A 26,877-nucleotide genomic window follows, 5' to 3' on the forward strand; every position below is an offset into this window, starting at 1 on the left:
ACCGGCTGCTTCAGGTCTCCCGCACTTCCCACCCCACCACTGGTGGTCGGGCATTCGACATCTCTGCCCCCACACTGTGGAACTCTATCCCGCAATCCCTCCACCTCACCCCCTCTCTTGCCTCCTTCAAGTCCCATCTAAAGACCTTCCTCTTCGACCGTGCCTTCAGCCACCCTCCAACACCCACCCCCCCACCCCCCTGCACTTCACCCCTCCTGACCCCAACTCCCAGCTCGGGTCCAAAAACCCCTGACTGTCCAGTGCCCTGGGATGTCTTTCCGGTGTGAAGCGTGTAAGTGTAATTTATTTTTATGTAAAATGTTTAACTTTCCCATTTCAAAATGTTTTGGTATTTTTGATGTAACTTTTAATAAAAGTATTTTTGACTTCTACCTACAATTTACAATTTAATTAACACTCGCACAGATTTTACTATATGTTGATGGTAAAGAATGAAAATCCAGCAAAGTAATCACCGTGCAAACTGTCCACCAAAACTCCTCTCCATTTCGACTGTATGACCACAATAAGAATGGATGTTATTAGACTAAATTTTCAGTTTCCAAGGATAATACATGTGCTGTGACATATTCTCAACAGGAAATGCCTGCAAAGAACTCTATAGCCAAAATGTTCAATGGCCAGCTAATCCAAAAATGTTACAATGGCCAGCAACAAAAGAAGCTATTCAGAGTGCCATTTTAAAGCTCTGCAGCCTAGATTACAACAATAAAATTACATTTGTACAGCTCCTTTACGTCGGAAGGACGTCCCAAGGCGCCGGACAATCAGTATTTCGGACCTGAGCTGGAGGTCGGGATCAGGGACAATAGAGGGCGGGGTGGGAGAAGGAAGGTGATCGAAGGCATGACAGAAGAGGGTCTTGAGACGAATTTTGAAAGAGGCAAGGAAAGGGGCGAGTTGGAGGGATTGCAGGGTGGAGTTCCATAGGGTGGGGGGAGAGGGTCTGAAGGCCCATTCACTAATGGTGGGGTGGGCAAGGCAGGGGGCGTAAAGCAGGTCGGAGCCTTTAGCTCCGAAACTATGGAACTCTGAATCAATCCCTCCACTTTGCATCTTCCTTGCCCATCTTCAGATTACATCTGAAGACATTCCTCTTCAATCCGTACCTACAGTCACGCCCCGCTCCCCTCTCCCCAGCTCAGCGTTTAGCTCTGCAAATGTTAAGTGCTCTGAAACACTACCTCATGTAGTGAATTAAGGGTGCTTGTACAAGTTTGTCCTGTAGATCAGTGGTTAGAGCACTTGCCTCGCAAGCAAGAGATCTGGGTTTGATTCCCAGCGGGTGAAACATTGGGCGAGTGTCCTTATTCCACACGCCTCTGTTTACTAAGAAGTAAGGAGGAACTCAGTTGTTAGTCGATTGGTGGATCGCTTTTCTGGGGGAAATAATTCCTTCAAAAAATATAAATAATAAATTGGTCACTCAATCCACAACTGATTGTGGGACACTGCTGTGCGCATTTGGCTGCTGCGTTTCGCCCACAAAATATACAGCCAATTCAATTTACAGTACATTCTATGAAGCGCTTAGAGGCGTATCGAAGATGTGAAAAAGGGCTATACCAAATGCAAGGATTATTATTATTAACAATATATGCTGTGCAGGAATAATTGTAAGGATTATTTTTAATCATATAGTAACCACTCCCAAGAGCATATTACTTGCAGAAACAAATAATGACTACTGTTTTTTTACTCATGAATCATATTGGTAAAAATAGATTAGCTTCTACTAATTATTAAGTATAATGTATAATAAACAGGAAAATGGAAATGGAGAGTTTGTATTCCAATATGCTATTCAAGAATGAGTACCTACAGAAACGAGAGATCCTATGCTGTTCGAATGAAGCACAACCCAAGCTCAAAGAACAGCACTTCATCTAACCCTTAGCCACCTTACAGCCCTCTGGCCTCAACATTAATTTTAACCACTTCAGACCTTAAACACAGCTCCCATCCTATCTCAGCCAGCCTCCCCATCATCTTCTACAACAATAACATTACATTTGTAAAGCATCTTTCGCTTTGGAAGGACATCCCAAGGCACTGAACAGTCAGGGATCAGGACCAGAGCATGGGGTGCAGAGTTGGGATGAGGGAGGGCAGCGAAGTAGAAGAGTGGCTGAAGGCACGGTCAAAAAGGAGGTTCTTGACATGCCTTGGAAGGAGGCAACGGAGGGAGCAAGGTGAAGGCATTGTGGGATGGGGTTCCAAAGCGTGGGGTCAGAAAGGCTGAAAGCCCAGATGCCGATGGTAGGGCAGGTCAGACGGGAGACATGGAGCAGGCTGGAGCCTGCTGAACGGAGGGAGCGTCGAAAAAAACGCTCAGGTTCCTGACTGGCTTGATCATCCTCCTTTGCCTCCCTGCCCTCCACTCTCCACGATCCCATGCTCAGTTCTGAAACACTGACTGTTCAGGGCCTTGAGACATCCTCCCGACATGAAAGGCGCTATACAAATATAATTTTGTTGTTAGTGAGGTGGAGTGTGCATCTGCGGATACTGATGCTATCAGTACCTGAGATACGGAGGCGCTGGCGCAAGCCAATCAGGAGGGCCTCAGTCTTGCTGTCATAATAATAATCCCTCCAAAACCAAAAACAATAATAAATTGGTCATTTTCAATCTACGACTGTTTGTGGGACATTGCTGTGCGCAATTGGCTGCCGCGTTCGCCTACAAATAGACAGTCAATTCACTTTACAGTATGTTCTGTGAAGCGCTTTGGGACGTCCTCCCGACGTGAAAAGCGCTATATCAAATGCAAGGATTATTATTATTATTATTATATTCAGCTGTCGAAAGTTGGCTCTCAGCCAGGACTTGACGTCTCACAGACAGTCTGTCAGGACATTAGCGTACTGGAATCGAGGTTGGAAGCAGAGAGATAGAGTAGGGTGTCATCCATGTACATGTGGATAACAGTCACACATCCTCTGGGTCTTAGACACATCTTTTCTTTCTATAATCTCGCCTTTTGTTTTGCACCATCACTATCTCTGATCTTATCATCTTCTGTCCTTCACCTAAATTTTTCTTTTATCTTGTTTTCCTCGCCCCCTTCTCTACTTGTCCTTATAATTTGCTCCCTTCCAAAATCCCCTGTTCTGACGAAAAGTTATCGACCCGAAACGTTAACTCATTTTCCTCTCTCCGTAGATGCTGCCTGACCTGCTGCGCGTTCCCAGTGACTTCTGTTTTTATTAAGGAATGAGAGGACCTACTGGCCTTGACCAGCCAGTGTACTGCCACTTCTAATTTGTATGCCACAGTTTCTCATGCTTTCCTAGGTTGATTTAAGATTGCAAAAATAGTTATAAAATCAGTCTATAATTATCACTTTTTTAATATTTTTCTCATTTCTATCAGAATTGCAATATTGAAAATCATTATCGGTACTAACACCGAGTCCATGCATAATGTAAATTAATGCAGTGGAATATCTCACTATCCTGGTCTAGATTTGGTCACCAAGTACAAGATGATGTTATCTAAACAGTCAATAGAAACGCCACAACAATTTACATTTATGTAGCACCTTTCATGTAATGTTAAAGATTGATGAGCATTAATTAGAACAAAGTGAATATTAAGGAAACAAACATGACACCTAATTTGTGCTAGCAACAACCTGCAAACAATGATGGGAGTAATCTGAATTTGGATGAGAGAGTGCAGTTATAATACCCAGTTATACCCAGTTATAACATGGTGGTTGGGGTGGAGTCCAATAAATCCCACTGAACGCTATAGAAGGCCACAATTGACTGTCAGCCTATATCCCATTCAATGCACATGCACACAGAAACACAGCTCACATCAAAATGCTAGCTTTGTTTTATTACAAAAGGAAATTTTCACTGAAGGACAAAAAAATTACAATTGGGAAAGATATAATGCTCTAGAAATAAGGAAACAGAATTAACAATTTATATTATAGAAGCAAATTTGGTAGCCAAACAGTGCCAATAATGTCCCCAAAACAAAAATAAAACAAATAGTCAATTTAAATTGGGTAAAGAAACACCAATTCTTGTATGTGATATAATGTCTTGTGTTGAGAAGTCTCATTTCAGAGTTTTTCTGTAAATTAGTGACTATGTCGGTAAATGTAGCAGGAAATTTGTCATGGGATCTTTAATGTCCACCAGATGAGATTGGGACTTACTGTCTGATCCAAATTCTATAGCTATTTTTTCACTATAGGAAGGTCATAGCAGATGCTGCATCTTTTCTTACAAGCGAATGTAACCCCTATTGATGTTTCACAAAAAAAATCAGTTTCCAAGTCCTTAAGCAGTTTTGTTGATATCCTATTTCCTTTCCTAAATTCATAGGTGAAATTAGGTAACCGAGTTACAAGGGAGTGTGGGTATTGGTAACATTCATACTGGAGAATGGAAGACTCAGGAGCAAACATTTAAGCACAATAAACCCAGGATAACTTGACACTTCATGGGTAAAGAGCTCAGCCACAAGTTATCAAAGTCTCAGGCCACAAGGGAGTGCTGTGACCAGTGTGGGGGATCGGCAAAGGTTCATTGTGCACGCTCAGATGTATCGCACAAGTTTCTGGTCTACTGGAGGATTGCACAGTGGTCCATGATAAACATGATCACGCACTTTCAAAAAAAAATGTTAAAGAGGGAAAGTGAACACCTTAGATTTACCTAATTTACTGAGTCACCCAGACAGCTATGTGAAGCTTTTTGAGATTGTTTCCCGACATGAAAGGCATTAAATAAATATAAATATTAATTTTACAGAATGCTGAGAGTGTGTAGAGTGGATGACAAGTTTTGCGAACAAACAGGTGGCAGACAACTTTTTGGTCTCTGGAATGCCACCCTGCGTGAAGGGCTCCATATAAATGCATGTTGTTCTTGTTTGGTATACAAACTGATTCAAGGATAGGAGATAGAATAGTATATGATTCTACTCTCACAGAACGATCATACTGAGCTTTCCAGGCACATATGAATGTGAAGCAGTAAACTCTACAGTAGGGAAACTATTCAAAAATTGTGTCTACATAGCAGACTACCCAAGTAGGACCTTTTTGAGATGTCTTTCAGTTCACCAGGAGCCCGAAGTGCTGCTATGCTGTGTCCCTCACAAGACTGACAAGATCAACAAGAAAAATACCAATAAATCTTCTGTAGATGCTGCTTGGTAGAAAATATCTGAGACACTTCAGGTAGCCAAGGCTGGCTTGGAACAGGGAAGAGATATATCAGATAACAGACATGCAGCCTTGAACCTGTTTGAGCCTCTGCACCTCAGGCTCTGGCAGCATCAACCTCCATGGTTGCACACTTCAACTCACCAGCCAGTCAGGAACCCGGGTGTCTTGTTCGACCCTCAACTGTCTTTTCTTCCCCACATCCAAGCCATGACCCGCTCTGCCTTCCCTCACCTCCATAACATCGCCCGACTCCACCACTACCTCACCCCTCAGGCCGCTGAAACTCTTGTTCATGCCTTCATCACCTCCAGGCTCGACTATGCAAACGCCCTGCGTGTCGGCCTTCCCAACTCCTCCCTCCACAGGCTGCAGATAATCCAGAACTAACTCTGCAGCCCGTGTCCTCTCCCGCACCAAACTCCGTGATCCATCTGCCCCACTCTCGCCCGACTCCATTGGCTCCCTATCCTTCAGAGGATCCAGTTCAAGATCCTGATCCTCACCTACAAGGTCCTCCATGGCCTCGCCCCACCCTACCTCTGTGAGCTCCTAGCCCTCTACCAACCTGCCCACTCCCTCCGCTCAGACGATACCGGCCTGCTCCACGTCCCCCGACCCACCCGCCCCACCATTGGCGGGAGAGCCTTCAGCCACTCTGCCCCCAACCTCTTGAATTCCATCCCCAAGTCACTCCGCCTCGCCCCCTCCCTAGCCTCCTTCAAGTCCCGCCTCAAAATCCTCCTCTTCGACCATGCCATCAGTCACCCCCCTTCCCCTCCCCTTCCTTCTCCTCCTCTGACCCCAGCTCGGGTCGGAAATGCTATACTCTGTTCAGCACCTTGGGATGTCCTCCTGATGTGAAAGGTGCTATACACAAATGTAATCTCGTCGTTGTTGGTGGTTTTTTATGATGGCTACATGAAAATGGGGAGACATGAATTGCACACTGAAGAGCGGGTCATGGCTTGGAAGTGGGGAAGAAAAGACAGTTGAGGATCGAACAAGACACCTAGGTTCCTGACTGGCTGGTGAGTTGAAGTGTGCAACCATGGAGGTTGATGCTGCCAGAGCCTGAGGTGCAGAGGCTCGAACAGGTTCAAGGCTGCATGTCTGTTATCTGATATATGTGCAAAACAGAAAAGACAGGACCCCGGACTGATGGTCATAATGTCTTTTCGCAGAACGTGATTTTCATATTTTCTAGATAGTTTGGTTGAATCACAATACAATTATATAGGGAGGACATCCCAAAACACAAATGTAAAGTAGCGTATTTGGTGCTCTAAAGATTTAATTTCAGCATGATTTCTTTGTCAGAATCAAATTGACCCAATCAATTGTGGCCCAACTCAATAGTTTAGATGTATTACTTTTGTTTATTTGTCTTCATCAATTATTTTTTTAAAGCTCATATATTCATTTTCATTGGTTTAGGGAACAGAATACTTCTGAAACAAGCCAAACCATCAATCGCCACAACATCCTCCTCAGGAAGACAATATTTATGTAATGCAGAATACCTGAATGCACACATTTCCTATGTAGCACTTTGAGAAGACCCAACAACAAGATCAGGCACTATTTCAAATGCAAAATAAGAAAGTTATTTATGTCTTATTCAATTTATTAAGAAAAACTTCAAAATCTTTTGGACTAACAGATCCTTCAAGCAATTCATCATACACCAGTAAACTTTTGTGAGCAATGAAACTGGAGTGCAGAAGCACATTGTAATAAACTACCTCCTATAATTTTGCCACAGCCTAAGGTACCTGCAAATTTTATGATAGGCTTAAAACATTTAAAATAAATAATTTTATAAAATTACATCTCACTTAAAAATTAACGTAACATGATTGTTTTATTGTCGATATAAAACTTGCTTCAAATAACCATCAAATATAAAGCATGCATTATCTCTGATAATCAATGAATTTAAGTCGCATTAAACAGGTTTTGTTCACCCAGAATCAATTTCTGTAATGGCCCAAAAAGCTACAAAAAACAAAAATTGGTCCAAAAAATTACACTGAGAAATTGAAAAGGGGGCTAAAACTTACCCATATTTCAGAATGCTTATTTGACCATTACAACATCCTACTGATCCTTTATCCCTTTACACCATTCATTTGAAAACCCCTTCATCCCAATTAAACCCTACTTTGCAACATTGACATTCAGTAATATGTAAACATAAATATTCCTTTTTGGATTTCAGAGATATTGAACCTATTGAACAGAATCAATATCCAAAGCCAACAATTTAGCAACATTTCCCCCATTCCTAAAATGAAAGTGCTAGCCCTATTACACTCACTGAGATTCCTAATCAATGTGAAACTGTTTTGGCTTTAAAAAAAACTGAAGGTTTGAAAAAGGTCCAATTAATAAAGACTCAAAGATTAAAAAGCCTCAACAAGACTAGATAAGAGTTCAGAAAATAACTAACACCATAGAATAGCGGTTATGTAGAACAGACTTCCAACAATACAAGTTGATCCTCCAAGAAAATTGATATTCTTTAATAAATGGATAAATCTGCTGGAGAACATATTAGCAAATACAGGGCTGAGACACATAATACTTAGAATACACTGATTCTTTGCTGTTGTGGAGGGAAAGAGACTAGGTTTAAATATTGGAGAATGGTCAATATTCGAGTTTTTCCGCAATTCCCTTTAGATTCCAGGGAACATCTGCTCAGAATTTTCACCTAAAAGAAGAAAATGGATGGGCGAAGCCGCGATGGGGTAATCTTTGTGAAATGAAGGGCTGGGTGGCTGAATGGTAGTGACTGCTCGTCACTAACTTGTTAAATGTACAATTCAGCAACACACAATGTAATCAAATGCAAAGATTATTATTATAACACACAGTGTGTCTGACTGCCACTAATGCTAATTCCCACCGGAGCCTTCTCCGCAGGGCCTCGGCCCGGACAAGGCCGTTTGAGCTGTGCGGAGGCCCAGTGCAGACAAACGCGCGCTCTCAACAAAAGCGACGTTAATCTGTTGTATTTAAACCAGACATTGGCCACAGATTAAACCCAAAATAAAACACACAATCCGGAGTGCAGTCGCGGCCCCACTTTCCACCCGAGCGCCTTCAGGCCTAAAGCGAGACCAAAGCCGCGTCAAATATTCACAGCCTCCACCTCACCAACGGCTCACCGCCCGCTCCAACCCCTCCCCACCTCCAGAACAGAACAGCCGAGTCCTCACACCGTCCGTTTGTGCCCGAGTGAGTGTGGCGCCGCGCGGCCCTCTAACTCCGCGAGTCCCGAGGGTGGCCCTGAGCTCGGGCCTAGTGTCCGCCTCGGGGCTCTGCCCCACGCGCGCGGCGTTACTCACTGTCGACTGATGGCCGTCACACGCGCTGCTCCATCACTGGCATCGGCTCGGAGCGGGACACCGCGCGGCTATCCTTACCCGCGGCTACTGGGGCTGCGGGACTACAGGGGACACAACCCGAACACCAGCCTTAGCAGCAGCCGAGCCATCACCACCACACAGCCGCCATTATACAGCAGCACCGTGACCTCCAGGGCTCCTCCTGCACCGGCAGCGGCTCCCACAGCGCCGCTTCTGGCGCCTCGAGGCACATCCACCCACCGCCTGTACACTGACTGCCCCCCACTCCACTCCACTCACTCCGCCCTCTGGCCAAGTGGAGCACATCAGTCATAAAAATAATTGACAACATGTTTAAAGTGGATCAATGCTGAATATATTTCTCACATACTTCATCTCCACAAACGGCTTCTCCTCGAGCCCCCACACCGTCTCGTGCGGTGTTCCTCAGGGCTCTGTCCTTGGTCCCCTCCTTCAATAGCTACATGCTCCCTCTTGGTGACATCATCAGCAGACATGCGGATGATGTCCAACTTTATCTCTCTGCCTCCATCCTCAAATCCAGGACTACTGCTGCCCTGACAGAATGTCTGTCAGACATCAAGTCCCGGGTGAGAGCTAACTTTCTACAGTTGAACATCAATAAGACTGAGGCCCTCCTGATTGGCGACCGTCAGCGCCTCCACATCCCAGGCCTGAAAACATCACCAACCAGGGATGCACACTCCACCTCACTGAGCCAGTCCAGAACCTTGGAGTCTTGTTTGACCCTCAACTGTCCTTTCTACCCCACATCCATGCCATGACCTGCTCTGCCTTCCCCCTACCTCCGCAATATCGCCCAGTTCCGCCACTGCCTCACACCTCAGGCTGCCGAAACTCTCATCCACGCATTCATCCGATTTAGGTTTGACTACGCCAACTCCCTGCTTGTCGGCCTTCCCAACACTTCCCTCCACAAGCTGCAGATCTCCAGAACTCTGCAGCTCGTGTCCTCTCTCGTACCTGGCTCCGTGACCAAATCACCCCCACCCTCGCCCAGCTCAACTGGCTTCCCATCCCCCAGAGGATAGAATTCAAAATCCTCATCCTTCCTTCAAAACCCTCCATGGCCTTGTTCCTTCCTACCTCTGCAACCTACTGATCCCATATCGACCTGTCCACTCCCTCAACACAGTAGGCTGTGGCCTGCTCCATGTCCCCGGCCAGCCCCACCATCATCAGTCAAGCCTTCAGCCTTTCTGCCCGCACCCTTTGGAACTTCATCCCACATTCTCTTCGCCCTGCTCCCTCCCTTGTCTCCTTCAAGATGCGTCTCAAAATCCTCCTCTTCAACTGAGCCTTCGGCCATCCTTCCCAATCCCGCCCCCCAGCTCAGGTACAAATCCCTGATTGTCCAGAGCCTTGGGACATCCTCTCGATGTGAAAGGAGCTATACAAATGTAATTTTGTATTGTATTTCAGCCACAAAATACACAAGTCAATCCACTTTTCGCTTTGTGGTGTGCTTTGAGACAACAAAAACAACAAAATTACATGTATATAGCGCCTTTCACGTCGGGAGGCGTACCAAGGCACTGGACAGAGTATAACATTTCAGACCCGAGCTGGGGTTGAGGGGGGAAGGGAGTGGAGGGGAAGGGGGGTGGCCGATGGTATGGTCGAAGAGAAGGATCTTGAGGCGGGACTTGCAGGAGGCTAAGGAGGGGGCGAGGCGGAGTGACTGCGGTATGGAATTCCAGAGGTTGGGGGCAGAGTGGCTGAAGGCTCTCCCGCCAATGGTGGGGCGGGGATGTGGAGCAGCCAGAGCGGCTGAGCGGAGGGAACAGGTGGATTGGTATGGGGAAGGAGGTCGCAGAGGTAGGGTGGGGCGAGGCCATAGAGGGCTTTGTATGTGCTTCACACATCTTGAACTGGATCCTCTGAAGGACAGGGAGCCAATGGAGTCGGGCGAGAGTGGAGGGGATGGGGTCATGGATTTTGGTGCGGGAGAGGACATGGGCTGCAGAGTTCTGGATTATCTGCAGCCTGTGGAGGGAGGAGTTGGGAAGGCCGACACGCAGGGCGTTTGCATAGTCGAGCCTGGAGGTGATGAAGGCATGAACAAGAGTTTCAGCGGCCTGAGGGGAGAGGTAGTGGTGGAGTCGGGCGATGTTACGGAGGTGAGGGGAGGCAGAGCGGGTCATGGCTTGGATGTGGGAAAGAAAAGACAGCTGGGGTCGAACAAGACACCCAGGTTCCTGACTGACTTGGTGAGTTGAAGTGTGCAAACGTGGAGGTTGATGTTGCCAGAGCCTGAGGTGCAGAGGCACTGGCGCGAGCCAATCGGGAGGGCCTCAGTCTTGTTCACATTCAACTGTAGGAAATCTGCCCTCATCCAGGACTTGATGTCCGACAGGCAGTCTGTCAGGACAGCAGTGGTCCTGGAGTTGACGGTGGAGGCAGAAAGATAGAGTTGGGTGTCATCCGCATACATATGGAAGTTGACCCCATGTCTGCGGGTGATGTCACCAAGGGGGAGCATGGAGATATTAAAGAGGAGAGGGCCAAGGACAGAGCCCTGGGGGATGCCAGATGGGACAGTGCGAGGGCTGGAGGAGAAACTGTTAGAGGCAACAATGTGGAGACAGTGAGAGAGATAGGAATCGAACCAGGCAAGGGCAGATCCGTGAAGATTGAGTAGACCGGAGAGGCGGTGAATGAGGATGGAGTGGTCGACAGTGTCGAAGGTGGCAGAGAGGTCGAGGAGGACAAGGGAGCCCTGATCACAGATGTTCACAATGTCATTAGTGACTTTGACCAGGGCTGTTTCTGTGCTGTGGGCAGCGCGGAAGCCGGATTGGAGGGGTTCAAAGAGGGAATGTCGAGAGAGAAACGAGCGGAGAACAAAAAAAGAGAAAGTTGAGACATCACAACAATGTGATAAAATGCTATATCAAATGCAAGGATTATTATCATTATATATGGAAGATATTCTAATTCTTTGTAACATGAAGTGAAGAATGGCAGTTCAGGTCATCTGGTACCAAATCTTAAAAAAAACTTTTTAACTGTATATAATTATAAAACTTCTAGTGTTTTTCAAAGATATAAAACATTTTAGAATCAAATAATATTGTTGAACCATTCTTTGCTTCCTGAAACTGTTATATAAAATTTCATTGAGTACAGTAATAAATTAGTGTGGTCCAACATGGGCCGCATCTGACCTGGGCTGCCCTGCCCCAGACCATTGCCAACATTCCGACTTCCGCTCCCTCCTCTCTCTCCCTGCCTCTCTCTCTCTCTCTCCCTGCCCCTCTCTCTCCCTGCCTCCCTCCCTGCCTCTCTCTCTCTCTCTCCCTCCCTGCCTCTCTCTCTCCCTGCCTCTCTCTCTCTTCCTCCCGGCCCCCCTCCCTGCCTCTCTCTCTCCCTGCCTCTCTCTCTCTCCCTCCCTGCCCCCCTCCCTGCCTCTCTCTCTCTCTCCCTCCCTGCCTCTCTCTCTCCCTCCCTGTCTCTCTCTCTCTCTCTCTCTCCCCCTGCCTCTCTCTCTCTCTCTCCCCCTGCCTCTCTCTCTCCCTGCCTCTCTCCCTCCCTGCCTCTCTCTCTCTCCCTCCCTGTCTCTCTTTCTCTCTCTCCCTGCCTCTCCCTCTCTCTCTCCCTGCCTCTCTCTCTCCCTGCCTCTCTCTCTCCCTGCCTGCCTCTCTCTCTCTCCCTGCCTCTCTCTCTCCATGCCTCTCTCTCTCTCTCCCTGCCTCTCTCTCTCTCTCCCTGCCTCTCTCTCTCTCTCCCTGCCTGCCTCTCTCTCTCTCTCTCTCTCTCCATGCCTCTCTCTCTCTCCCTGCCTCTCTCTCTCTCTCTCTCCCTGCTCTCTCTCTCTCTCCCTGCTTCTCTCCCTCTCTCTCTCCCTGCCTCTCTCTCTCCCTGCCTCTCTCTCTCCCTGCCTCTCTCTCTCTCTCCCTGCCTCTCTCTCTCCTGCCTCTCTCCTCTCTCTCCCCTCTCTCTCTCTCTCCCTGCCTCTCTCTCTCTCTCCCTGCCTGCCTCTCTCTCTCTCTCTCTCTCCATGCCTCTCTCTCTCTCCCTGCCTCTCTCTCTCTCTCTCTCTCCCTGCCTCTCTCTCTCTCTCCCTGCTTCTCTCCCTCTCTCTCTCCCTGCCTCTCTCTCTCTCTCTCTGCCTCTCTCTCTCTCTCTCTCCCTGCCTCTCTCTCTCCCTGCCTGCCTCTCTCTCTCTCTCTCCATGCCTCTCTCTCTCTCTCCATGCCTCTCTCTCTCTCCCTGCCTCTCTCTCTCTCTCCCTGCCTCTCTCCCTCCCTGCCTCTCTCTCTCTCTCTCCCTGCTTCTCTCCCTCTCTCTCTCCCTCCTCTCTCTCTCCTCTCTCTCCCTGCCTCTCTCCCTCTCTCTCTCCTCCCTCTCTTCCCCCCTCTCTCCCTTCCTCTCTCTCTCTCTCTCCCTCCTCTCTCTCTCCCTCCTCTCTCTCTCTCTCTCTCCCTCCCTCCTCTCTCTCTCCCTCCCTCTCTCTCTCCCTCCCTCCCCCTCTCTCCCCCCCTCTCTCTCCCCCCTCCCCGCTGATCGTCCCCCCATGGCAGCGGGGAGGCGGGGTCGGGAGGATGCTGTATGTATGGAGAGTGTAAATATTACTAACCTCGTCCTCAGCAAACCCCGAGTCCTGGTACTGCAGATAGTGATGGCCCTGCGGCTGATTGGGAGAGGGAGGGCTGAGGGGGGAGAGGGGAGAGAGGAAAGGGGAGTGAGACAGAGAGAGAAACTTTGAGAGAGAGCAGAGAGATTGAGAAAGTGTGAGAGGGGGAGTGAGAAAAAGAGTGTGAGGAGGGAGTGAATGTGAGGAAGAAACAGAGAAACAGTGGGAGATTGAGGGAGAGTTTGATAGAGGAATAGAGAGGGTACGTGTGGGAGAGAGGGGGAGCGAGAGAGTCATTGAGAGTGTGTGTGTGACAGAGAGTCCGCCCTCTCCCCCTCTGTCCCCTTCCTTTCCGCCTCTCTATCCCAATTAACCGCGCGGTTCACTGCCTCCCTCCCTCCCTCCCTCCCCCCCCTCCCTGAGGCAGACAGACAGACAGTGAGGGAGGGAGGGACGGAGGGAGGGAGGGAGGGAGGACTGAGGTGGTAAGAGACGCGCTTGGCTTCCTGACAGATTGTAGTAATGGTGGTATTATTTCCGCTTTCTGCGCTGCATCCTCCCACCCGACGGCTCTATGCCACTGCCCTGGGAGTGGGTGGGAGGGAATGGGTAGGAGAGAGGGGAGTGGGTGGGTGAGAGGGAGGGAGGGAGTTGGAAATGGTCTCGGGCTGATGGCGGCCAGAGGACCTTTCTCAGATAGGGATCCAGCCTGAAGCAGCGAGAGCTCGGCCCACCCTGACTTATACAGCAGTGTGATGTGTAAATTCATTGTTTTGAAATGTTGTAGTTTATTGTGTCTCACAGAGTCTCAGAGATAACATGCAGTATTTATCATGATAATTGCAACTGAGACTTTCTCCTAAGAGATTATGATTATGTGTAGTACCCATAATAAATGTTACTGGTAAGAGTAGAGAGGAGTGGCAAAAAAGTAACTTATTATCAGGATTGTCTGGTTTAGTTTTGTTATAACAGGTGATCTGCACTTTCAGTAAACTCTTAAGTAATCTGTAGATACCTTCTTTAACACTTGGAATGTTGTATTGCTTCAGCATGTATTCCATAAAATATATAGTTATAGTAGAGCCTCACTAATCCAGTCCCTGAGGTGACCGGCAAAAGTGACCTGCTTAATGAGGTAACTAATTACTGAAACAGGTCCGGTGATCAGGTCACTGATGTAACATTAAGGGCATTGGCAATGCGCAAGGTTGATAACCATTCAACAACCATACTTTGCAATCTCATTAAAATAAAGTCAATGTCACATTTAAAACAAAAGCTGTCATGTATTCAGCCCACCCTTTGAGAATGCATCCAACTTGTGTTCTGTCAATGCCATAGATCACAGATAACTGTCCATGACTTTTGCCCTCACTGTTTTTGATTAAGTCCACTCTCTCACATAAGGAAAACTCCTTCCATGGTGTCATGTTTACAACACTTGTCAACAGTCACTAAATCAAAACATTGTGCACACAAACCATGTGCTCTGAATATTCCTAAGGGAAGAATTGGTTGTAGGAGCTCAGGTTAGGCTGTGGGCACCAGGCGAAGTAGATTTTTCGCTTGTGCCGCTTCCCAACACTCCACGCACCACGCATGTGCGACTGGAGCCCATTCCGCCCTCAGTAGCAGAGTCAAGAAAACAGCACAAGAAGCCCGCGGCTTAGCGCACCTTCTACAGTTTAGTAGCTGAGAGGGGTGTTTGTACAGCGTTTGAAGTGGAGTGGGGTGGGGGGCCTTTTAGGGGCCGCAATCATTGACTGTTGTCCTGAATAGTCAGGTACTCGATTAACTGAAGCAGACAGCCTATCTTTTAACATTGACAATGAAAGAGACTATGAAAATGTGCCCAAAATTGTGAGGTGGCTCGATTATTGATGTGACTGCCAACCGGGTTTCTACTGTATTAGAAATGCCAAACTTTCCTCCAGGAATATTGTTCAACGATTAAAGAGTAAACATACACCCCTCTGCTGAAACTGTGCCTCTCATCTTCGTACATTCATAGAATTTTATTGCTACCTTCTTTACGGGAATGATCTCTGGTATAAATAAATATGCTCCTCTTTGTTCTTGGTATCATCTACTAGTAGTTCCTGAAATAAAGGGAGGCTGGGAGAAGTAACAATAACAATAATAATTCTTGCATTTGATTTAGCACTTTATCACATCTTCCAGACTTCTCAAAGTGCTTCACAGAATATACTGAAAAGTGAATTGACTGTATATTTTGAGGGCTCAAAGCGGCAGCCATTTCACAAATTAGAAAAAAAAGTTGAAAAAACTATTTTAAATAATGACTTACTTTCTCCCTTCATTGATATTGAGAAGACAAATTGATTATAAGCGCTCTGGAAAGCTACCCCGGATAAAGGGTGCTATATAAACGCAAGGTGTTGTTATTTAATTTTCTTCACCTGAACAGCCTTCAGATGAAAATATATAAAACCACAAATTCTTTGCTAGTGTTCTAGAATGTGGGTTTGTAGTCATAGAATCATAGAATATTACAGCACAGACGGAGGCCATTTGGCCCATCGTGCCTGCTTTTTGGAAGAGCTACCCTCATTCATTCCCATTCCCCCGCTCTTTCTCCATATTCTTACAAATTTTTCCTTTTCAAATATCTATCCAATTCCCTTTAGAAAGTTGTTATTGAATCTGTTTCCACTACCCTTTCAGGCTGTACATTCCAGACCGTAACAACTCTGTGTAAAAAAAAATTCTATTCCTCTATTTATAAAGCTAAGTATCCCATTGGCTTTTTTAACAGCTCTATCAACCCAAACCTCTTTGTTCATGCGTTCATTGACTGCCGATTAAACTTTTCAAATGCCCTTTGCCGGTCTCCCCAGCTCCAACATACACGGAATCCAACTGATCCAAAACTCTGTCGCCCGCATACTCACTTGTGCTAAACTCCGTACCCCCATCATACCAGTTCTAGCCAAGCTCCACTGGCTCTGCATCACCAAACAATTCAATTTCAAGATCCTCACATTCGTTTTGAAATCCCTTCCGCATATCCCCAGTGCCCTCCGTTCTGTCAATCATTATGCCCCGAAGCTCTGGAAGACTCTTCCTCTATCCCTCCTCCTTGACCTTCCTTCCTTCCCCATTTTCGGGTCACACCTGAAGATCTTCCAATTTGTGTGCCTACGGGCACCTCCCCCTCCCCCAGTCCAGAGTCGTGCACCGCTATGGTCAAGCTCTCTGAGACCCTACCCTGCATGAGGAGGCCTATATAAATGCAAAAAGTTGTTGTATAATCTGTAAAGCATTTCGAGACTTCTTGAAGATGTGATAAAGCGCTACATGGAATGCAAGATTATTAATTACAATAATTATACATAGTTTTTTGAATTCTTAGAATTAAGTAGTGTTATATAGGTTCAATGTTTCCATAAATTTCTGGAAAATAATCTGATTTTTGGCATGCAATTATTTTTCAAATATTTTTGGCTCTACCAACTTTATTACACATTTCTATCCTTTTGCATTTTAGATCTTGAACACACACACACTGACTGACACACACACACACTGACTGACACACACACACACTGACACACACACACACACTGACACACACTGACTGACTGACACACACTGACTGACACACACACACTGACAGACTGACTGACACACACACACACTGACACACACACACACACTGACACACACACACACTGACTGACACACACACACACTGACAGACTGACACACACACTGACAGACTGACACACACACACACTGACAGACTGACACACACACACACTGACTGACACACACACACACACACTGACTGACACACACACACTGACTGACACACACACACTGACTGACACACACACTGACTGACACACACACTGACTGACACACACACACACACACTGACTGACACACACACACACTGACTGACACACACACACACTGACTGACACACACACACTGACTGACACACACACACTGACTGACACACACTGACTGACACACGCACACACACACTGACACACACACACACTGACACACACTGACTGACACACACACACTGACTGACACACACTGACTGACACACACTGACTGACACACACACACACTGACTGACACACACACACACTGACACACACACACACTGACACACACACACACTGACTGACACACACACACTGACACACACTGACTGACACACACACACACTGACTGACACACGCACACACACACTGACACACACACACACTGACTGACACACACACACACACACACACTGACTGACACACACACACTGACTGACACACACACACACACACTGACACACACACACACTGACACACACACACACACTGACTGACACACACACACTGACTGACACAGACACACACACACAGACACACACACACACTGACTGACACACACACACTGACTGACACACACTGACTGACACACACACACACTGACTGACACACACACACTGACTGACACACGCACACTGACTGACACACACACACACTGACACACGCACACACACACTGACACACACACACACTGACACACACACACACTGACTGACACACACACACTGACTGACACACACTGACTGACACACACACACACTGACTGACACACGCACACACACACTGACACACACACACACTGACTGACACACACACACACACACACACTGACTGACACACACACACTGACTGACACACACACACACACACTGACTGACACACACACACACTGACTGACACACACACACTGACTGACACACACACACACACACTGACTGACACACACACACACAGACTGACACACACACTGACACACACTGACTGACACACACACACACAGACTGACACACACACACTGACACACACACTGACCGCGCTCTCTGCTCCTGTGCGGGAACCGCGGCGATCACGTGCCCCGTGAATGGTGAGCGCGAGACAGTGGCAGTTGGTCGGAAGCCTTTTGAACTGAGCGCGCGGAGCGGAGGCGCCCGGACTGCGCGCGCAGTTCTCTGCAGCGGCTCCGGCCAGAGGCGGTCGAGGCGGCTCGTGGGGTGTGAGTGTGAACTAATAGTGAGCAGATGTGCCGGTGACTGACGGCATCCGGCAGGAGGGGAGGCTCTTTGTCACCGTATCTTGAACCCTTACAGTTGGGGGAGAGTTTTTGTTTGTTTGTGAGGAGTGTGTAAGAAGCTCGCGGTTGGGGGGGTTTCTCGGGCCGGCGGCGGCGGCGCCATTATACCCCCTTCCCGCCCCCTCCCTCCCTCCCTCCCCGCGTCCTCACCCCAGAGAGTTGACGCCGCAGCACGTGTGCACATTCATTGGAACTTGTGCCAGTTATAGTTGCTCACGACTGTGCACTCGCGTTGGCCTTGAAGAAGGGTCACGACTGGCTATAAGGTCGGTGTGTAGGTGGTAGTGCACAACGCTTCACAGAAAGTGAACAGCATGCGAGTATCCTCCCCTCCACCCGCCATAATTGTTTTGATGAAGAGATAAATAAGATATTTTCTTTGTAGATGAAAATACAGGAAAAGGAGGTCTGGAAGAATTAATTAGTTTCAAATTTGATTTTTCTCATCACAACTATTGTAGAAGTGAGAAGATATTATTGCTTCTAACTAGATGATGCTTTCTTCTGAGGCCACACCAGAACCACCCCAGTCTCCATCTCATCATCCTGGACCATCAGAACTAACACCAACCACTTGTACCTCTGAGTGTCCCTTCACAGAACCTGGACTAAACTTTACTAACTCTGACCTTAGCCTTGTGGACATGAGCGAGGTTGAGTACACACAACTGCAACACATTCTTTATTCTCACATGGAGTCCCAGACAGGGGAAGGTGAGCTGGAGACCCGGTTAAACCCAGCTTTGTATCAGTCTTCCAATTCTTCTAATGCGGCTTCTTATCCAACAGCCAATTCTGCAAACCAGACTCCTTACTCAGCAGCTAACTCTACAAACCAGAATCTTTACTCAGTTACCAGTACTGCAAACCCAACCTCAGACTCTCAATGTTTAGGACACATTGATTTCCAAGAGTTGAAAATGATGCTTCTGAATGATCCTCCATTGCCTGTAAATAACGTAAATAGTTTGCAAAACATGGAAAAATTCTCGCAAAATTCTTCCACTGAAACAAACCGACTTAATGGTCTCAAATTGAAAAGTAGGGATATAGCAAGTAGTTCAGACAAGGAGAAGAATCCAGGGGAAAAGTCATTGACAAGCCAAGAAGCAAGGTGTAAAACTGGACCCAGAGTGCGTCTCGAGGACAGATTTAATGCAGTTCAAAATGAAAACCAGGAACGTCAAGAGACACAGGATTCTGGAGTCACATTTAACAAGTGTGTTTCTGAACTAATTAACAATGTACATGGAAAGCAAAGAATAGTTAAAAAGTAAATTTACTGTTACCTGTCCGTAATGATTATCTGAGATAAAGCTTCCAGTGATCTGTCAATACTGATTCAAAATTGGACTAAATTAGTCAGAAGGAGCCTCTAACTAATTATAGACAGGTAACCTATAAGGTTAACCTTTAAGGAAAGGTTAACTATAAGGCTTTTTGGTGCAGTATTTAGATAGGCTTAATGATCTTACAATACAATACAAAATTATATTGTATAGCGCCTTTCAGGTCAGGAGGACATCCCAAGGCGCTGGACAGTCAGGAATTTGGACCCTAGCTTGGGGATCAGGGAGGTTAGGAGGGGGACCAAAGGCTCGGTTGAAGAGGAGGGTTTTGAGACACGCCTTGAAGGAGGCAAGGGAGGGAGCAAAGCGAAGAGAATGTGGGATTGGAGTTCCAAAGGGTGGGGGCAGAAAGGCTGAAGGCCCAACCGCCAATGCTGGGGCAGGCCAAGCAGGGGGTCGTGGAGAAGGCCACAGCCTGATAAGGGGAGGGGGCGGACATGGATATGGAGTCAGCAGTCGCTGAGGTAGGGAGGAACAAGGCTGTGGAGGGTTTTGAATGTGAGGATGAGGATTTGAACTCTATCCTCTGGGGTATGGGGAGCCAGTGAAATCGGGCGAAGGTTGGGGTGATGGGATCACGGAGCCTGGTTGGGAGAGTTCTGGATGATCTGCAGCTTGTGGAGGGAAGAGTTGGGAAGGTCGACAAGCAGGGAGTTGGTGTAGTTGAGCTTAGATATGATGAATGCGTGGATGAGGAAATCGGCGGCGGAGTTTTTGGAGGCAGTGCTAGAGTTGGGCGATATTGCGGAGGTGGGGGAAGTCCGAGCAGGTCATGGCATGGATGTGGGGTAGAAAGGACAGTTGTGGGCCAAACAAGGTTCCAAATTGGCTCAGTGAGGTGAATGAAGTGTGCATCCCTGGATGGTGATCCTGTCATTACCTGAGGTGTGGAGCTTTTTGTAGATACAGATCACATCAGACCTTATCATCTATTTTGTTGACTACTCTGCTTTTCCAGGAAGCATAATCCTTTCAAAAAAATTAGACAATGTGTGTGCACGTATTTCATAGCTTTCATTGAATAGGGGTAAACCACATGGTCCAGGTGTGATATTACATTTAAGCAATTTGTAAACTTAGCAGGTTTTATCCACTCTTAATACTGATGTACCGCTGGTGTTGTGTCCTCATCCAAGAATACCCATTTTAGTTCCTGTTTCCAGAATAACATATTCATTTACTTTTAAAATTAGAACAGTAAATGAGAACCTAATTCAAATTTATTAGAGTAGGCACATAAGGCACATAGGCACATGTCTCTTGTTAAAATATATTTTTTTTAAATATAAGCTGAAAGTTGTGTTGACTAGATTAAATATATATTTCACAAAAGTTAATAAAAAAATTATATGCCTATTGTTTGGACCAAAGATATAATAATAATAATCCTTGCATTTGATATGGCTCTTTTCATGTCTTCTAGACATCTCAAAGCGCTTAAAGATATAGACAGATTGGAGTAATAATTTCTGGTATGAAGTATTTGCTATATAAAAGAGCTTCTGTACATATAGATTCTGTCAATGAAAATTATCCATGTTAAGAGAGTAGCACAGAACAAGAATAACTGTACCATAACAAGTTTGAAAATATTTTCATACTACTTTTCAGTTATAATCCAATTGACAGAATACCAATCCCATGCTAATGTCCTGTTACCCTTATTTGTTATCAGATTTGCACTCAACACTTGACTTGAAACACAGGTTTGAGAGGACAATGCTAATGAATACTTTTGGGGCCACTCCATACTATCCTATTTTTTAAAAAAGTAAATATTTTGTTGTATTAAACCTGGGGGTAACAAAACTTGTATTTTTATTTACAAATGAAATATGGTGAATTTTACACTGCAATTATGAAAAATAAGTAAACTAAAATACCAAGGTATGAACCAAATAGGACTGTTTATGCTTAACTTTGTGTTTTATTCTGTAGTCTGGTTGCTCTTATCCATCATCCTTCAGAACTGATGGGGATCCCTCTCCATCCACAGCAAAGCAAATGCACCACTTTAGTCAAGAGCAAGACTGGGACGTCCTCCACTTTGCAGTTTGCGTACCCCTTGTACACGTCAAATACATGTGTACCAGCTGGTAGTACCAGTGCTAATCAAACACAGGTAACAAAGTTGGCTGTCTCTGCTAAATTTATAAGTTAAAAAATAATGTAATCTACTTCAATTTTGTAGAAAATAGACTGCTTAACAGTAAAACATTAATCACAGTATAATTTGTCATGCTGGGCCCAGGACATCCATTGGATCACTTTGTGTTTGGCTCAGTCAGCAGCGATCTTATTTCTAGGTCAGAAGGATGTGGATAGAAGTCTCACAGCTAATAGTCCAGGCTGCTACTCCAGTGCAGCACTAGGGGATTCCTTCAGGTGAGACTTCATATCAAGATCCTATCTGCCTGTTCTGGTAGATGTTGAAGACTCCATAACACTATTTGAAGAGAGGCAGTTTCTTCCGGTGCCCTCACCAACAATCCTACAAATATATTGGTCATTAACTTCATAGTTGTTTATGGGACTTTGCAAAATAGTTGCTGCATTTCATCACACACACACATGCAGCCACTGGACCAATGGCGGCAAACCTTTTTGGTGACCCCCTTCTGCGACATCAGTCATGGATTAAGGTGACCAATTACCATCGTTTTTTGGAAAGAATTATTACCTCCGGAAAATTAAGTGTCCCCATTGTAGAGGAAGAATGAATGGATTAATTGGATGTAGAGTGAAGTATTGTCTTAGTCTTATTGTTCAATAAAGACTAAATTGGACTTGTTTCTCATAGTTGTTTAATCTTCAGTGCAGCTCCCTTAGTAGTATTGCAGAGGGAAACCCAAGACATTAATATAATAAAGTGAAGAAAAGAGAATGTGATGAACAGAAAATTAAAGTTTATAATACAAAAGATGAGAAATTTCAGATACAAGTGAATAGATTAGAATATAATCTGTCTCTTCATAATTGCTGACCTTAATCTAGGTAACAAGAAATAGACATGATCCTTATGATGTAAATAGTGCTACTGTCTTGACTTTTCTCACAAATCCTGTATCAATTTATCTTCCTGTCAAATGACCTAAAAAAGAGACAGCCAGTAAGTCAAGAGCAGGTTTAAAATAAGAATTAAGTTCAAGTTGAATATATGATTGATGCTTAGGATTGTGTTAAATAAATAATACAATCTGAAAATTTAAGTTTTGTACATAAAGCACTAAAGGGCAGAATTCTCTGCTCATTCTGTCAATTGGCGAGAATAACTCCCTAAGAATTTCTAATTATTTGAACTTCAGGATTCTGTTACAGGCTTCTGCGGTGCACTGTAGTGCACTGTACTAGTCACGGATGCAACTAGCCACTTGTTTAAAATTAAGAAACACTTAATTGGCTGCTTTACTTGGCTCTTACAGGGTACAGGAAACATGACACATGTACTGGAGTCTGCTAGCACTCAGGAGCTCACCCTGCCTAGAGCATTCTCTTTATGTTTTCAACAGGAACTTCAATCAGCCAGGCAGGCACTGAGTAATTGTAACAGAAACAAACAGTTATCTGATCAAGTCTGGATTAAAGAAGAAGGTAATAATTTTAAACCTCCAAAACTTCAAACTTGGTAGTCTTGTCAAAATGTGAGTACAGTTTGAGATTCTGTTGGTCATAAACATTTAAGAAAAAATCATTTTTTTGCAAGTTTTCATTGAATAAAATTTGAATAAATTATAGTGCTAAGCTATTGCTACAGGTTTAAGCAAAAGCAATGAATAACAATCTTCTAGGGATATCATGGATTCTGCTCTACTGATAGGAGTAAAAAGGTCATCAATGTATAAAAACAAAGGTATTGTATATCCTGGCTATTCTTAGCAATATTTCTATAAAAATTCTACAAGGGGAGGATTTGCTTAATTTTAGTAATTTTATAAACAGACAGTAATGAGATACACTGACATTCTGTTTTACTAAGATAGTATATTTGCATATGTACACGACAGTTTTGATTTCATGGGATGAGAAATATAAAAAATTAAATTCAAAAGTAGTTGAAATTTTAGCTATCAAACAGTATAGCTTATTTTCTTTGGAAAATAAGTAATCTACAATAACAACAACTTGGATTTATATAGTGCCCTCCAACCCGGACGGCGTCTCAGAGCGCTTCACAGTAAGGAATCCTGGGGCCCAGCCAGGGAGAGGGGGAGGAAGGCACGGTCGAAAAGAAAGGTCTTCAGAAGGGACGTGAAAGTAGGAAGAGAGGGGGCGAGGCGAAGGGAGTGAGGAAGGGAATTCCAGAGCCTCGGGGCATAGTGGCTGAAGGCACGGCCGCTGAGGGTGGAGCGGAGGACTCGGGGGACGAGGAGGAGGCCAGACCCGGAGGAACAAAGGCAACGGGCACTGTTTTGAGGAAAGAGGAGGTCAGAGAGGTCGGAGGATGCAGAGGAGTGGAGGGGTTTGAATGCAAAGGTGAGGATCTTGAAATCGATCCTCTCTGGGACAGGCAGCCAGTGCAGTCTGGTAAGGACTGGGGGGGAGCAGGGAGCGGAGTTTGTTGCGGGTGAGAATGCGGGCGGCAGAGTTTTGGATGAATCTAAAAGAAGGTTAAGTATGAAATGCACAATTTTTTTTTGCCTTTCTAGATGAAACTTTGCGCAAACACGTAGCAAACAAACGCTGCCGCAGTCGTTCACGGCAAGTTTCTGTAGAAACAGAACACAAAGTCCTTGGTGATCTGACGAATATGGCAGAGAATCAGAATGCAAATGTGCCACAAAGTGGTCAGTGGCAAACAACGCATCCAACTCCCCCTGGCCCTACACATGGCAACCAACAGGAACTGAACTGCCAGCGCAGAGAGAGGCATAATCGAATGGAGAGAGACCGCAGGTGAGCTATCAATATGGCAGTAAGGGTGGCAATTTTACATCTATAAATTTACATCTACACGCAATTTAAGTTAGAATCCTCGCAACAAGGTGCCTTAAAATACCCAGGTATCAATGACAGAAATTTCTCTCGAACATGCTGATTTGAATCCCTATTTTTCTGCACAAATTTTATTTTACTTATAATTTGAATCCTGTACCATATATTTCAAAATTGAGCAAAGATTCACTGCAAGTGTCATGTTATGAATTTATGGAATTCACTACCCCAGAAGGCTGTAGATGTCAGTCCTTGAACATCTTCAAGGCTGAGACTGAGAGAGGGATTAGGGGATATGGGGAGAGGGCAGGTAATTAGAGTTCGGTCAGAAGATCAGCCATGATCTTATCGAATGGCGGGGCAGGGCTCGAGTGGCCGAATGGCCGACTCCTGCTCCTAATTCTTATGTTCTTATGTTCTTATAGTAAAGGAGATCCTTTACAATTCAGACTAGATTTGATTCAGATCATGATGCGAATTAACATGACACTTGCAGTGAATCTTTGCTCAATTTTGAAATATATGGTACAGGATTCAAATTATAAGTAAAATAAAATTTGTGCAGAAAAATAGGGATTCAAATCAGCATGTTCGAGATAAATTTCTGTCATTGATACCTGGGTATTTTAAGGCACCTTGTTGCGAGGATTCTAACTTAAATTGTGTGTAGATGTAAATTTATAGGACTCGTGTAAATTAGGTAAACAACATAGATGAGAAAATAGGCTGTGTATTTAATGTTAACATATTGATTGGAACAGCCCTGTTAAACCTTCTGGCGCTCTGCTGATGGTCTCTGGTCACAATTTTTAATTTCTTTTGCACATCTGCATACATACTGCATATCACGTAGTTGTGCAAGTCAAACGCTAATTGATAAGCAATGTTTTTTCATGCTGTGTGACAGGTGTAATGGAGTAGGCAGTCACACATTCAGCGTATAAAGATCAACCCCAATAGAACATGCCCCGGTTGAGCATAGTTTTTACAGAGTTGGGCCTGCATGTGGCAGTGCAATACACCCAGTTTCTGGCGTGAATTATGCAGTTTCCCGGGCTATAAAATGGCCATCTTCTATTGTGCACAGGAAGCACCACTAAACATCACTTTGTCTCCCGCCCAACCCGTCCTACCATCGGTGGCCGGCCTTTCAGCCTCTCTGCTCCCACACTCTGGAACTCCATCCCACGTCCCGTTGCCTCGCTTCCTCCCTCGCCTCCTTCAAGGCCGGTCTCAAGTTCCTTCTCTTCGACCGTGCCTTTAGTCTCCCTGCGACCTCTCTGCCTTCCTTCACCCCTACACCACCCCTCCCCCATGCTCGGGCCCTGTCACTTGACTGTTCAGCGCTTTGGGACGTCCTCCCGCGTGAAAGGCGCTCTATAAATGTAATTTTGTTGTTGTTGCTTGTGTAGCATGTGACATCATCGGGGCTTTCTGTGCATGACACACATTCACACAATCTGATGACCCAATTTGCTTAGAACTTTAATAATACAGCAATAAGAACCGGTTTTGGGAATAAAACAGGTAGAAGGTAAGATTGAATGTTGGAAATCTGCAACAGATCAATTAACACCTGAAACGGAAAGATATTTGGAGAATAAAGCCAAAGGCTGGACTGAAGAATTATATTGTGCGCGAAACAAATCTTTGTTATGTAGGATTTTTTTTACAGAAAGTGTCACAGTTAATATTCGAGATTACATTTACATATATTTCCAGGCGTAGAATCCGTATTTGCTGTGATGAGCTGAATTACCTTGTTCCATTCTGCAATTCTGAGACAGATAAAGCTACTACCTTACAGTGGACCACAGCCTTCCTGAAGTATATTCAAGAAAAGCATGGTGAAACACTAAAAAAGGTCAGTTATTTATTTCAATTCTTCCTGTCTTTACCTCCTTCCTTGCATTTTGTGTCAACCTGGCTCAGTTGCCTCTCCACTAGAATTATATCGAAAAGTGCTATGTAAATTTGTTGTTAAATCACAGATAATCTTGTGAAGGAAGCAGTAGACAAATTAATATTCTTTATCTTCAAGGAATTTGAGAGTGTTTTCTGTGGAAAAACTGGCAGACGATTGAAACAAGCAAGAGTAGAAGCAGCAGGAGATCACTCAGTAACTGCCAGCCTACACAATCATGGTGTGGTGGAAAGTAAATGAACACCAACAGAGAAAAGTTACAATGCTGAGAAAGGGACACAGCTAGACGAATCTGTCAGATGCGTTATATCCAAACTCAGTTTCAGAAATGGAGAACTATC

At 45.3% G+C, this 26,877-nt stretch overlaps 3 protein-coding genes across 3 annotated transcripts in view; 1 reads left to right on the forward strand and 2 right to left on the reverse strand.

Annotated features, from left to right (window-relative positions):
* Positions 1–8,791, reverse strand: part of LOC103190451 (death-inducer obliterator 1) — a 69,865-nt gene extending 61,074 nt beyond the window's left edge. The window contains exon 1 of the mRNA XM_042341874.1: positions 8,563–8,791. The gene's annotated coding sequence lies outside the window, so the exon portion shown is untranslated. The remainder of the gene's footprint in view (positions 1–8,562) is intronic.
* A 3,683-nt stretch (positions 8,792–12,474) lies between these two features.
* LOC121850386 (zinc finger CCCH domain-containing protein 13-like) lies at positions 12,475–12,996 on the reverse strand (the record flags this gene model as incomplete). The annotated part of the gene is made up of 2 exons (XM_042341919.1): positions 12,475–12,519; positions 12,892–12,996. Coding segments are annotated over 2 exons (150 nt in total), but the record flags the coding sequence as incomplete, so codon positions are not given.
* A 5,979-nt stretch (positions 12,997–18,975) lies between these two features.
* On the forward strand, positions 18,976–26,877 carry LOC103190452 (transcription factor-like 5 protein). Its single transcript, XM_007911246.2, has 6 exons — positions 18,976–19,550; positions 21,619–21,802; positions 23,190–23,271; positions 24,327–24,573; positions 26,335–26,476; positions 26,654–26,877. The coding sequence occupies exons 1-6, from the start codon at positions 18,976–18,978 to the stop codon at positions 26,774–26,776; spliced, it is 1,353 nt and encodes a 450-aa protein (XP_007909437.2). The 3' UTR covers positions 26,777–26,877.

The sequence above is a fragment of the Callorhinchus milii genome, unplaced genomic scaffold, assembly GCF_018977255.1.
Source record: "Callorhinchus milii isolate IMCB2004 unplaced genomic scaffold, IMCB_Cmil_1.0 Scaffold18, whole genome shotgun sequence".
In the NCBI taxonomy this organism is placed as follows: Eukaryota; Metazoa; Chordata; class Chondrichthyes; order Chimaeriformes; family Callorhinchidae; genus Callorhinchus; species Callorhinchus milii.